Genomic DNA, 14,602 nt, shown 5'->3' with positions numbered 1-14,602 from the left:
TCAAAGAACAGGACTAGAATGGGCCCTTTCCCTTGGAGATAGTAAAGGATTCAATGCCAATGCCAGAATGGTTACCTCTAATAGCGCATAATTTTTACTTGGGGAGTAGAAGGCGGGTGGGGATCATTGTCTCACAGTCATAAATAACAAGAACACTCACTTTTGTAGAGCGGTTACTACATGCCAAGCACTATTCTAAATGTTTTCATACCGAGGACCCCTTTTAATCTTCACATCAGCCTGGTGAGGCATGTGCCATTCTCATCTCCATTTTATGGATTAGAAAATGAAAGCTTGGAGAGGTTAAGTAGCTTTTCTAAGGTCACATAAGGTCAAACCCAGGTCTGCTCAATTCCAGACCCCAGTTACTACTCAGTGTTTGACCCCATCTACCTGGGAAGTTTGTTGCCCCCAGTTGCATAGGCAAGACAGTCCACCACAATAAAAGCACAGACTGGAAGTCAGAAGTCCTAGGCTCAGGCTTCAGCCCGTGCACTAACTGCTGGGTGACCGTGGTCACTGCAGTTGATGGTTATGGCCCCAAGTGCTCACATCTATCAAATGAGGGCACTGGGGACTTCCCTGGCGGTCCAGTGGTTAAGACTCCGCGCTTCCACTGCGGGGGGCACGGGTTCCATCCCTGGTTGTGGAAGTTCCACACGCCAACCAGTGCGGCCAGTAAATAAATAAATTTTAAAAAATTAAAACAACAAAAATGAGGGCATTGGACCAAAACTGCAGCTTCCCACTGTGTTCCTCAGAGTCCTGGTGCCCTCAGCAGCCCCACTAGGCTGAGCAGTGTCCCCTTTTCCTCTTTCATACGTTGGGATTCCACTTGTTTGGATGGGGGGTGGGGTGGGGACATGGAGAAGTTTCCATTGAAAAAATAAATTTAAAAAAGCAATAAATAAAAAGAGGACAATGAATCAAATAACTACCTGGGTCCTCTGTAGGCCTGAGGTTTTTTGACACTTGAGACTATTTTTTCTTCCATTTTGAGGGGAGACACATGCTCCTGTTTTTTTCCCACTGATCGAAGGAAGATATTACTTTCCCACCCAGCGGAGTCGCTCAGGTATTGGCACGGTGTTTGTGTTAGAAAGGGATAGTTGACTATTTCTTGGGCTGATGACTGTCACAAGTTTTAGGGGATGAGGGACTGAGGCAAGTGAGTAGTTAGTTTCAATGCACATCTGATTTTTTACTGACTCTGTTGGGGAGATGTGGGGGGTGGATGCCCACACCTCCAAACAATTCTCTGACACCAGCTGGTGTCAGTTCAACTCACTTCTCTCAGTCCTGACTTTCTACCTGGACATAGCATCAGATTGCACAGGTTATGGGCTCAGTCCTACCAGACTGCCCCCATCTAATTAGATGCCAATTGCAAATCTACGTTGCTCAATTAATTTGCTACAGGGCCTCAGGGAACCATTTTACTTACTAGTTTATATATATATATATATGTTTATATATAAAGAATAGAACTCAGCAACAGCCAGATGGAAGAGATGAATGGGGAAAGGGGCATAGAGCTTCCATGCTTTTGGAGCTAGTCACTCTCCCAGTACCTCCATGTGTTCCCAACTCAGAAGCTCTCCTTACCAGTTCTTTTGGCTTTTTATGGAGGCTTCATCACATAGTCGTGATCAATTAAATCACTGGCCATGGGTGATTGAACTCAGCCTCCAACCCTTTGCCCCTCCCCGAGAGCTTGGGGGTGGGACTAAAAGTTCTAACCCTCTAATCACATGATTGGTTCTATTGGCAACCAACCTCCATCTTCAGGTGCTTTCCAAAAGTTACCTCATTAGCAGAACAGAAGACACCTTTATGCTCTCATCACTTAGGGAACTGCAAGGGTTTTAGTTCTGTGCCAGAAACAGGGACAAAGACCAAATATGTATTTCTTACTTGTACATCACAATATCACAGTCTTTTTTCCCACAGAAAAGCCGACGCTTCAGAGCAGACACTCTTTAGACGGCTCCAAACTTGCGGAGAAAGTTGAAACCGCGCAGCCACTGTGGATAACGTTGGCACTGCAAAAGCAGAAGGGGTTTCGGGAGCAGCAAGCGACTCGAGAGGAGAGGAAGCAAGCCAGGGAGGCCAAACAGGCAGAAAAGCTCTCCAAAGAAAACGTAAGTAGCTTAGTCTTCAGCTTTAACTTTGTTTTCCTGAGCTTGGCTCTCTTTTTGGCTGCGCTGCGCAGCTTGCGGGATCTTAGTTCCCCAACCACGGACTGAACCTGGGCCCTGGCAGTGAAAGGGCCGAGTCCTAACCACGGGACCGCCAGGGAATTCCTGAGCTTGGCTCTTTTAGTTCACAGGATTTAAGACAACAACAATAACAAAACAAGGCTAGCTGAGAGTGGTGGAGAATACTTAGACAGTAGAGCAATAAATAAGCTGACCACTGTTAAGACAAGGAGGCGTTTCAGGTTAGAAATTTGGTTTCCTTATGCTCTCAGGTTAGCCTGATTTGGCAGAATCCGTTCACACAAGTTATATGAGAAATACAAAAAGCATTTTATTTGAGCAGTGAGCAGAGGAAATTAGGAATCTTGCTCTGTGGCCCTGACGGTATAGTTAATTTGAAGGGCTCTTCTGGGAAAGTATGTGGCGTCCCCCCTTTGGGACATTTGCACTGAGCGGCTCCGTGGTTGAGCACACACTGCTTCCCCGTGCAGTCCGGCCCCTCCTCTGGGAGCAGAGAACGGGGGCTGGCCAATGGAAGCCTCCAAGGCCTTGCCTTGCATGGTCAGTCTTCCCCTGACTTCCTCTGTCCACCCAGGTCAGTGTCAGCCCGCAGCCTGGAAGCAGCAGTGTCAGCAGAGCTGGTTCCCTGCACAAGTCCACCGCTCAGCCGGAAGAGAAGAAGCCAGAGACAGCAGCGTCCAGGCTCGAGCGCCGAGAACAGCTGAAAAAGGCCAACACTCTTCCTACATCTGTGACAGGTAGAGAACAGGTCCATTTCTATTTAACCGTACTTAAAGGTTTTTCTTCTTAGGGTGTGTTTTATTTCCTCTAGCGTCATAACTAGCACGGCATTTTAGGCATTTCAGAGCACAAGCTGTCTCATGACCCCACTCATCAACTCTGAGACTGATAAAGCTCCTCTGATAAAGATCATCAGAAACTCACCCACTATCAGTGGTGTGATGATAAACGTTTAACAATCAGTTCTTCAGGGAGTGGAGAGACCTCTGATTTGTAGTATTTGCTGTGGTGTAAATACTCCCAACCATGGCTAATTTCAAGCTACTAATGTGATATCAAGTGACTCGTTAAATTCCTGAACCTTTAACAAGGTGATATGAGCCCTCTCCAACTCCACTGCCTGTAGTCCAACAAAATTAGGTTTATTAACTTCCTGCAGCAAGGAAGACTGCACACCATAAGAACCTTCTAAACAAAACAAGAGATAAGATTATATTAGGATTCAGGGGAAAGGGTGAATTTTAGGTAAAATTTAAATGAAGCAGTGACTCAAAGCAAAGTAGTTGATATCAAGCCTGAGCTGAAAAGTGGACTCAGGAGCCTGTTTCCTTTGACACCACAAACTTAAGGTAAATGTGAGGAAGCTGTATTGGAAAACCCCTACCTGGAGCTCTGTCTGCTCCAGTTGGAAATGGAGATTGTCTCTCTGAATCATGGTCATCCAAGTGGCTCAGATGCTCCAGGCAAAAGTGGGGTGGTCCCTTCTCACTGATGTGATTTCAGACAGCAAATTTCTGACCCAGGTGTGACTTTACAGAGCAAGGTTGTTGTGCTGTAAGTCCTTGATGTTAATTAACAGCAGCAGTGTTTATATGTTCATGACACATAGGAGACGCATGCACATTAAAAAAAAAAACCAACTCTTTATTCTGTTAAAAGATAAAATGATCCAATAATGTTTGTAACTATTTCCTTGTTACACATCACTTGGCGGATGGAGAGTCTGAAAGAGCTTCCTCTCAGGGGTTATTAGGGCATCTGTTTTCCCCACTAGGCAGCCCTGTTCCTCGGAGGACACCCAACTTCTGGACCCAAGATTTTTTTATGCCTTGGATACCTGCTAGCTGAGGTCTGGAAACGTAAAGAGGTCTCACTATTAAAGCTATATTTACTATTTGGTGAGGAGAAAAAACCTTTATATTTGAAAACAACTTTGGAGCATTTTCTCAAGAACCTCCAAGGGCATTATTTCGTTTGATCTTATACCCAGGAATTAAGGATTCTAAACATCATATTGGTGTGTGTCAAGAGAGAATTCTTGCAGAATAGTGAAAGCTCCGAAGTCAGAGATCAACCTTTGTCTGCCTGATTTCTTAGAAGCACCAAAGGGTTAATGCAATTCAGAGCTGGCTCCACCTTAATAAAGCAAGCCTTCTTCTGAAGTTTTTGTCTTTTCAGTATTTTGTAGGCCATTGCCTACAATAAGAAAGACCCAAAGATAAGATGGGAACGCTCACCACACAAAGCCTCTAAGGTCTGATAAATAGTGATGGGATGCAAAGGAATTGTGTTAGACGAGTCTGAGTGATACGAGCTGGCAGGATCCATGGGCCTCAGAGGGAGGAGGGACCCAGGGCATGCCTGGTAGAGAAGGTAGCTTTTAACCTCACCAGCTAACAGGTTCAAACTTCAAACTACTTGGTTTAAGCTTTTTCTTCATGAAATTGACTGGTTGTATGCCTAGAATCACAGAATTTACCTCTTATTATTATCACACAGGCATAGCTTCTGTGCACAGAGAAAATTAGGTTTCTAGACATTCTCTGAAATTAGAATCGACTGCACTGTGATCACCGTAATTCTGTATGGAACAGTTATGATCACGTACGTAGCTTTCTTTCTCTAACTAACTCTTCTCACCAGAGATACCCAGTGTTTCACTGGGTTTTCCTTTCTGAATCTCATACTTCTGCTAAATCAAAATGTGGCTCTGACTTATTCCTTTCTCCTTTTCCTTCAAAATGCAATCTAGTGGAGATCTCTGATTCGGCTCCCCCAGCACCACTGGTGAAAGAAGTCACAAAGAGATTCTCTACCCCAGACGCTGCCCCCGTGTCAACAGAACCAGCCTGGCTGGCTTTGGCCAAAAGGAAAGCCAAGGCCTGGAGCGACTGTCCACAGATTATTAAGTAAAGAGTGACTCTTATCCATTCCTATTGCCAGTTATTGGCTCTTCTCTTGCCCTTTTTATTTATTTATTTTTTATATGAGGTAAAGAAAGAAACGAAGCTAGGGAAAAGCAGCATGTTTTATAGGCTCTAAAATAATGTTTAGAAACTGAACTGGTGGTGTTCCTTCTAAAGAGTGTATTTGCACAACCCTAGGTCCTGGTGCCTTGAGCTCCTCCTAGTTCTAAAGAGAAAATTCCGTCCTAGGGACCACATGAAGCAAAATCTCCAGACTGAGAACTTCTCACGAGAGCCTGCCACACCCATTCCATGGCCCTTCCACACACATACACACCCACACACCATTCAGAACATGTACTTTTGCCAATCTTTGTAATAGTTTTCTTGATTCTGTACTCCTGTTTGTTTCTTTTTTCCAAACCATTTACCATGTGCTTGGGGATTTCTACCCTTTTCTATAGTGATAGTGAAAGGATCTTATATAAACAAGAGTGCCCATTCGCCTGAATGCAGTGAGTAACTGGGAATTGCAAGTAAAAGTCTGGCTCCCAACTCTTTGCCCATGTCTGCTTCTCATGATTTTGCCCCAACAGGAAACTGTAACAAACACAGACAGCGAGTCCATTGACTCTTCTACTGCACTGTTGAGCTACAGGCTCCGTTATACCACAACTCTCCTCAAGGACATGTTAACCATTTGGCCCAGCTGGCTCCTAGGGAATATTTTTATTTAAAATGATTTAAAAAGAAAAAAGAAGCTACAAATTCTCTGTCTCTGAGAATCCCCATCTAGTGCAGTTGTTCTTAAGAAGTTCAGGCTCCATCCCAGACCTACTCAATCATCAGAGATCCTGTGAGGATGGGGCCAGATGTGTATATTCTGGTAAAAACTCTTCAGATGACTTCCGGTATATCACAGAGGTTGAGAAGCGTGGGACACACTGCTTCTAGTGTAATTTAGTTTTTAAAACTCTGAAGGGGAGGCTCATTTCACCCAAAGCAGCAAAGGTGAGACGACAGGAAAAATAATAAAACCACCCCCCAAACCAGCCATTTATTACAGGGCATAAAAGAGTCTATTGACATTACATGTCTCTGAAAATCTTTTAAATCTTTAGGGAAAGTTAACAGTAAGACAAGATTTGAAGCCTTTGTACTAAGGACTTCCCGTGGGAAGTTTCTTTCTTTACCATAATCAAGTAATTCATATTTAGAGTCAAATGTTCAATAGCATTTATAACGTCGAGCATTCACCTTGCTACCTTTAAAAACATCTCAGAGTTTTAAGTGGCCTTGTTGTTATACACGTGATTAAAAAAAAGGACTTGGCAATTTAAAAGCCACATATATTCACTTTTATTTCCCTAAATTTGCTTTACATGACACACAGACAGACATACAGCAAACCCACATATTGCTGGTACTAACCTACATTTCGTGGTGTTGGCATATTACCTTTTTCTTCAATCCTGACTTCAAAATCTAAGTACAAATCCTTTGCCTAGTGCAGCAGGGGAAGGAATTACATCCTTTTTTCCTCTCCTACAAAAACACATTAGTACTTTATTAGTGTCATTTTCCTCTACGCTTACTCAACAGACAGACAGTGTGCTGTTACACTATTATGTACCTTAAAGAAAGGATGACAGCAAAGTTGTTTACCATATACAAGGCATTTTCTTTCTGGAAATGATGGCTCAGCCTCGTGGTAGCAGCTGGCATGTGTGGTGAAGTGGATAGTTGTACTTTTGCAAGTTGGAGTTAATATTATATATAGTGGACCTTCAGACTGTTAAGAATCAATGGAACGTTAATTTTTTTTATGGCTATGAGAAGCAATTAATATTCCACTGCATGTTTTCCACAGTAATGTTCATTTCTAAATCAAATATGTAGACATTTGTTTGTTTCAATGATTTCCTCACTAATATAACACTTCTTAATAGGAATCTTTCCACCTAGAGCCCTGGAATTATACTGCTACATTAATTCTTCTGCATTGTCTTTTTCTGTCATCCTATCAGCTTTGAATAATATCACAGTAATTGCAGAGAACAGGTGAATAAATCAGATCATTAACAAAGAATGGTAGACAAGTCAACTCTGTACTGGCTTACCTACCACTGATCCCATACAAAGGAGGAGAAATACCTCAGTTAAAAAATTTCCATCAAAATCTTTTTAAGAGTATACTGAGGAAAGTATACTGGACGTAAGTCATAGCACTTACTTTCAACAACTTCTAAAGGCTACATGTTTAATATTTCATGTAAAAATTACTCCTACTTTGCACTAAATACCAATGAAGTGTTATTTTGCTTTAGTTGTGTTGCAGTCTTTTCTGACCAACAAACTATGGGGGAAATTCTATAAAGCATATAAAAACTTCAAAACTTAAAAGAAATGAATGATTGCTAGTTAAATACACAAGCTTTTTTTTTTTTTTTTAATTTAAACAAACATACACTTCTCCTGGCAAGGTTATAGATGATTAACCTCTGTTCATAAGACATATTACAAAACTAGAGGTTTTTTCTTTACTTTTTTAATTTTTCAAGTGCAATTGTTTCTTATATATTAATTACTATTAAATTATCATTTTAGCCAGTTATTAGCAAATTGTAGTATGTATTCATTGTCTCTTCTTGTGATGTTTAGTTTTAATTGCTTATTTTAAAGCAGAAACATTAGTTACAAGTGTCTTGCAATATTTTTATCAACAATAAAATGAAGTAGAGACTTAACAATAAAAATACCTTAGTGTGATTTTATTATTATTTTGAGATTTTGGTTGTATAAAGTTTTAATGTAAAATGTCCATTATTGAAGGAAAAAGATCTTTCAATAAAAAATACCCACAAGATCTTTGGCACTGATGGAATTTCAAGCTGAAGTTTTTACTGATTTCAATGACCATCTATAGAAAGCTTGTATTTATACAGCTTTTGTTGAGAAAGAAAAATTTCAAGGCATTTTATATGGTACCTTATTATACTTTTAACTAGATGTTTTCGGAGAAAAATAATGATTAGGGACAAATAAAATGTTTATCTCAATCCTAAATTGGAACTGAATGGTCTGGCATCTCAGACAAAATGATCCTACAACCTCTTTACTCAAAGCGTGGGCCATGGAACAACAGCATGGGCACAAGCCAAGAGCATGTGAGAAACGCAGCTTAGGGCCGCAGACCAGACCTACTGACTCACAAGGCCAGACAAGGGCAAAGTGAGTGACGTGAGCAAGGCACTTGCCTTAGGTGTCAAAAAACCAAGTAATTAAGAGGAATGCTATTTTAATGCAATATTTTAAAAATCAAGGTTAATGCAAATTCCATGATGAACAAATACCAAAATTTTAAATAAAGACAGGGTCAGTATTACTGATTTTTCCTTTTGCCTCAGTCTCCCGTGTGGCTAAGCCAAGCCCCCCTCCTTCCAGCCCTCTCAATTGGAATGTGCATTTAGCAAGAGCTCCAGGTGGTTAATACATTAAAGACGAATCTGCACGGGTCTAAAACCTGGCAGAAGATATGTTCTTTTGGGCCAGCCATGGCCTCAATCCCCTTTCTGTGTTTGCGGAAATCTCTACCTTGTGGGTCTTGGTAGAGGGCAGCACTCACCTTCTACCACAGCTGAAATGCCTGTTAGGTGCCTTCCTATACTCTCTCGTGGGCATAACAACATGTTTCACTTCAAATTGGAAGGGACTGTGGTTTGGGAGCAACTGACCAAAAGATGGGACTGTGAGGAAGTCTGGCAGTGGTAGGAAACAGTGTCCAGCATTAGTGGGGTCAGCCATAAGGTAAGCATTTAGAGCCTCAAGGACAGCAGCTGTCTTCTGGCCGAAATGTATTTCAGGCATTCATTGTTTCTGGCTGTATATAGCTCTAGCCCTCTCTGTAATTCTGCAAGAGACTCAATATTCTTTTAAAAATTCATTCTGGAGGCCAAGACAGTGGAATAGAAAGACCCTGAGCTCACCTTCTTTCATGGGCACACCAAAATCACAACTATTTGCAGAATAACCTTTGATGAAAAATACCAGAACCTTCCAGAAAAGATCTTCTACAACTAAAGACATAAAGAAGGAAACACAACAAGATGGGTAGAAGGGTAGGATTTGCGATATAGTCAAGTCCCATACCCCTGGAAGGAAGACCCAAATATAGGAGAATAACTACATTGCAGAGGTTCTCCCAAAGCACTATGAGGTCTGAGCCCCACATCGGGCTCCCCAGCCCAGGGGCCCTGCACCAGGAAGACAAGCCTCCAGAGCATTTTGCTTTGAAGGCCAGTCAGGTTTACTTTCAGGAGTCCCAGAGGGCTGGGGGAAAGAGAGACTTCATTCTTAAAGGGCACACACAAAATCTCACATGCTCCAGGACCCGGGGCAAAAGCAGTCATTTGATAGAAGCCTGGATTAGACCTACCTGCTGATCTTGGAGAGTCTTCTAAAGAGGCAGGAAGCAGCTGCAGCTCACCCTGAGGACGTAGACAATGGCGGCAGCCATTCTTGGGAGTTCCTTCTACCACGTGGACATTGGTGTTGGCAAGGGCCATTGTCGAATCCTCCCTTTGGTTTTTAGCCCCAAGACCCAGCCCGGCCCTGGCCGTGCTGTCCAGGCAGCCAGTTCTAGCCTCTGGACCAGCCTCAGCCACCAGAGGGCAGACACCAGATGCAAGAAAATCACGGGCTTCCCTGGTGGCGCAGTAGTTGGGAGTCTGCCTGCCAAGGCAGGGGACACAGGTTCGAGCCCTGGTCTGGGAGGATCCCACATGCCGCGGAGCAACTGGGCCCGTGAGCCGCACCTGCTGAGCCTGCGCGTCTGGAGCCTGTGCTCCGCAACGGGAGAGGCCCGTGCACCGCGATGAAGAGTGGCCCCCGCTCGCCACAACTGGAGATAGCCCTCGCACAGAAACGAAGCCCCAACACAGCCAAAAATAAATATAAATAAATAAATTAATAAATAAAAAATTTAAAAAAGCTTTAGTCTCCAAAAAAAAAAAAAGAAAACCACATTCCCACAGGCTGCAGATGCATCCAGCCCATCAGTAGGCCAGACCATGTCCTGGGACTATCTGGGCCTGGGGCCTGGCCCTGGCCACTAGCAGGCCAACATAAGCTCTGGGACATCCCAAACCCCATACCCAACTGTGTCAGGAACAGCCCCTCCTCCTTCCCCCCAGCGATCTGACAACAGCTCTGGGACCATTGGCCTTGCATCCAGACTCCAGGACCTGGCTCTGCCTGCCAGTAGACCAGCACTAACCCCAGGACTTGGCTTCACCCACCACAGGATGGGCAACAGCCCTGGTGTCTTCTAGACCCTGACTCCACCCACCAATGAGCCAGCACTAGCCCTGGGGCCCCTGGGGTTCTGCAGTCAGCCACCTTGTGACCTGGTCATACCAACCAGTGGCCAGCAGCCTCTGCAAAGGGCAGGGCTTAGCAACCAACCTGAACAGGGGCCAACCAAGCCTACCAGACGGCCCACATAGTTAGCTCACCACAACAGAAGGACCCACACAGCCCTCATAGCAGGAAACCACCAGAGCATATAGCTTGGGTGATAAGAGGGGAATGCACTGCTGGGACACATAGGTCGTCGCCTACAGTAGGCCACTTCTCCAAGGTCAAGAAACATAACCAACCTACCAGAAACATAAAAATGCAAACAGCAACTTAGGCAAAATGAGGCAACAGAGGAACATGTTCTAGATGAAGGAACAAGATAAAACCCCACAAGAAAAACAAAATGAAGTGGAAGTAGGCAAATACCCAAGAAAGAGCTCAGGGCAGTGATTGTAAAGATGATCAGAGAACTTGGGAAAAGAATGGATACACAGAGTAAAAATTAAAAGTTTTTAACAAAGAGCTAAAAAATATAAAGAATAACCAAACATATGAAGAACATGATAACTGAAATTAAAAATACACTAGAAGGATCAACAGTAGACTAAATGATACAGAGAAACAGATCAGTGAGCTGGAAGACAGAGTAGTGGAAATCATTGATGCTGAACAGAAAAAAGAAAGGAAAAGAAATGAGGACAGTATAAGAGACCTCTGGGACAACATTGAGTGCACTAATATTCTCATTATAGGGGTCCCACAAGGAGAAGAGGGACAGAAAGGGACTGAGAACATATCTGAGACATAATAACTGAAAACTTCCCTAACCTGGGAAAGGAAACAGACATCCAAGTCCAGGAAGCACAGAGAGTCCCATACAAGATTAACCCAAAGAGGAATACACGAAAATATGCTGTAATTAAAATGTCAAAAATTAAAGACAGAGACAATATTAAAAGCAGCCAAGGGAAAACAACAAATAACATAGAAGGGAACTCCCATAAAGCTATCGGCTGACCTTTCATCAGAAACTCTGCAGGCCAGAGGGCAACATATTTAAAGTGATGAAAGGAAAAAACCCACAACCAGGAATACTCCCAGCAAGGCTCTCATTCAGATTTGATGGAAAGATCAAAATCTTTACAGACAAGCAAAAACTAAAAGAGTTCAGCACCACCACACTTACAAGAAATATTTAAGGAACTTCTCTTAACGAAAAAGAAAAGGCCACAACTAGATAAATGAAAATTATGAAATGAAAAAACTCGTTGGTAAAGGCAAACATACAGTAAAGGTAGGAAATCATCCATGCACAAAGCTAGCAGGGAGGTTAAAAGAGTAGTAAAATCATCTATATCTAAAATAAGCAGTTAAGGGATACACAAAACAATTAGAGGTAAAATATGATACCAAAAATAATAATTGTGAGGGGAGGAGAATACAAATGCAGGATTGTTAAAATGTATTTGAAATTAAGAGATCAACAACATAAAACAATCATGTATAAATACAGATTACTATATAAATACCTCATGGTAACTACAAGCCAAAAATCTATAATAGATACACAAAAGAAGAGAAAAGGAATCCAAACATAACACTAAAGATAGTCATCAAATCACAAGAGAACAAAAGAAGGAACAAAAAAGCCCTACAAAAAAACCCTGAAATAATTAACAAAATGGCAATTAGAACATACATATAATTACTTTAAATGTAAACGGACTAAATGCTCCAATCAAAAGACACAGAGTGGCTGAATGGATTAAAAAATAAATAAAAAGACCCATATATATCCCGCCTTCCTGCCTACAGGAGACTCACTTCAGATCTAAAGACATACACAGATTGAAAGTGAAGAGATGCAAAAGGTATTGAACACAAATGGAAATCAAAAGAAAGCCAGGGTAAGTAGCAATACTTATATATGATAAAATAGATGTTACAATAAAGACTGTTGGAAGAGACAAAGAAGGACACTACATAATGATCAAGGGATCAATTCAAGAAGACATAACAATTGTAAATATATAAACACCAACATAGGAACACCAAAATACATAAAGCAAATACCAGCAGACATAAAAGGAGAGATCAACAGTAACACAATAATAGTAGGGAACTTTTACACCCCAATTACATCAATGGACAGATCATCCAGACAGAAAATCAGTAAGGAAACACTGTGTCTTAAATGACACATTAGACCAGATAAGACTTAATACATTTAGAACATTCCATCCAATAGCAGCAGAATACATTCTTTTCAAGTGCACATAGAACACTCTCCAGGATAAATCACATGCTAGGCCACAAAACAAGCCTCAGTAAATTTAAGAAAATTGAAATCATATCAAGCATCTTTTCTGACCACAACACTAGAAGACCAGAAATCAACTACAAGAAAAAAACTGCAAAAACACAAACATGTGGAGGCTAAACAATATGCTACTAAAAAACCAATGGATCACTGAAGAAATCAAAGAGGAAATTTTAAAATACCTGGAGACAAATGAAAATGAAAAACAATGATCCAAAATCTATGGGACACAGCAAAAGCAGTTCTAAGAGAGAAGTTTATGGCAATACAAGCTTACCTCAGGAAATGAGAAAAAGCTCAAACAACCTAACCTTACATCTAAACTAGAAAAAGAACAAACAAAACCCAAAGTTAGTATAAGGAAAGAAATCATAAAGATCAGAGCAGAAATAAATGAAGGAGACTTAAAAAACAATAAAATGAAACTAAAAGCTGCTTCTCTGAAAAGATTAAAAAAAAATTGATAAACCTTTAGCCAGACTCATCAAGAAAAAAAGAGAGAGGGCCCAAATCAATAAAATCAGAAATGGAAAAGAAGAAGTTACAACTGACACCACAGAAATATGAAAGATCATAAGAGACTACTACAGGGACTTCCCTGGTGGCGCAGTGGTTAAGACTCCCTGCTCCCAGTGCAGGGGGCCTGGGTTCGATCCCTGGTCAGGGAACTAGATCCCATATGCATGCCACAACTAAGAGTTCACATGCTACAACTAAGGAGCCCGTGATCCACAACTAAGGAGCCCATGTGCCACAACTAAGGAGCTGGCGAGCCGCAACTATGGAGGCCATGTGCTGCAACTAAGGAGCCCGTGATCCACAACTAAAGGAGCCCTCCTGCCCCAACTACAACCTGGTGCAACCAAATAAATAAATAATTTTAAAAAATAAAAATAAAAAATTTTAAATTATGGAAACTAATTTGATAAATAGATCCTTTCTTTGAAAATCTTTTGTTATGAATCTCAGTATAAATGAGTGAATGGTGTATTACATCACAGACTAATTTTTTAACCCACCAAGTATATTCTGATCTTTTTTTCCAGAAGTCTTTTATAAAAAAACCAAGTAGAACATCTGTAGCCTAATTAAAAGAAACTGCCACTTAACATATTGATGTGTTTTGTTCTATAATTCCTTTTAAAAGCATTTGTTGCTCCTATAGGAAGTAAAATAGGGTTGTTTTCCAATAAAGTGTAATAGACAAGTTTCTTAAACAAAATATAATCTTTAACATAAAATAAGACTATCCACATGCTCCATAATGTAAAATATTTTCAAACATCTCACAGATATATTCTAGCAAGGACTGTACTTCATTATCTTTGATTGCCACCCAATAAATCCAGACAATAAACATAATTATTTCTACATCCAATAATAAGCATTGATTCCCAGACCACAGGAGAAGAGAAAACTTCTCCAGGAAGTTGATACACACTTTGCAACTCTCCACTCTTAGATTCCAAGATCCATAGCTTCCCATCAGTAGATGCTGCTGCCAGCAACATTTCATTGCCACGGTTGTGGTTATGGAAAGCAAATGGTGTTGAATACACCCTTGAAGTAGTTTCAAATTTCCATTGGAGGTGACCTTTCATACTACAACAGTAGATAAAGCAATCATGGGAACCAAAAAATATTTCTTGCTCTGATGCTGAGGTACATGGGGATGAAAAGATTGGTTCATTGGTAGAGAACTGCCAAATCTGAAGGGTGATAAAGGCAAAAATAATTCATTCATCTCATTTCAACAATTCTGTAAAGCTTTTTGAAATTCTTAATAAAATGTGAGAGAT

At 41.3% G+C, this 14,602-nt stretch overlaps 2 protein-coding genes and 1 long non-coding RNA gene across 10 annotated transcripts in view; 1 reads left to right on the top strand and 2 right to left on the bottom strand.

Annotated features, from left to right (window-relative positions):
* The window catches only part of LOC309627954, a 467,251-nt gene that overhangs the window by 195,594 nt on the left and 257,055 nt on the right, over nt 1–14,602 (bottom strand). The gene's annotated exons all lie outside the window — the stretch shown is intronic.
* Nucleotides 1–14,602, top strand: part of LOC309627834 (bifunctional phosphoribosylaminoimidazole carboxylase/phosphoribosylaminoimidazole succinocarboxamide synthetase) — a 384,443-nt gene that overhangs the window by 263,782 nt on the left and 106,059 nt on the right. For 2 of the 3 annotated variants that reach the window (XM_082390052.1, XM_082390053.1), the window contains exons 9-10: nt 1,951–2,141; nt 2,794–2,956. In XM_082390052.1, the coding sequence (XP_082246178.1) occupies nt 1,951–2,141; nt 2,794–2,956 (354 nt within the window). Of the gene's footprint in view, nt 1–1,950; nt 2,142–2,793; nt 2,957–4,971; nt 5,150–14,602 lie in introns of those variants that run through there. The other variant, XM_082390054.1, reaches the window with a different exon arrangement.
* AASDH (aminoadipate-semialdehyde dehydrogenase) overlaps nt 7,515–14,602 on the bottom strand; it is a 40,300-nt gene continuing 33,212 nt past the window's right edge. For all 6 annotated transcript variants that reach the window (XM_082390095.1, XM_082390093.1, XM_082390092.1 and 3 more), the window contains one exon: nt 7,515–14,512. In XM_082390095.1, the coding sequence (XP_082246221.1) occupies nt 14,123–14,512 (390 nt within the window). In that variant the 3' untranslated portion in view covers nt 7,515–14,122. The remainder of the gene's footprint in view (nt 14,513–14,602) is intronic.

This window comes from Balaenoptera borealis (assembly GCF_965194805.1).
Source record: "Balaenoptera borealis genome assembly, chromosome: 4".
NCBI classification, from domain to species: Eukaryota; Metazoa; Chordata; class Mammalia; order Artiodactyla; family Balaenopteridae; genus Balaenoptera; species Balaenoptera borealis.
This window is presented reverse-complemented; position numbering and strand designations above follow the sequence as displayed.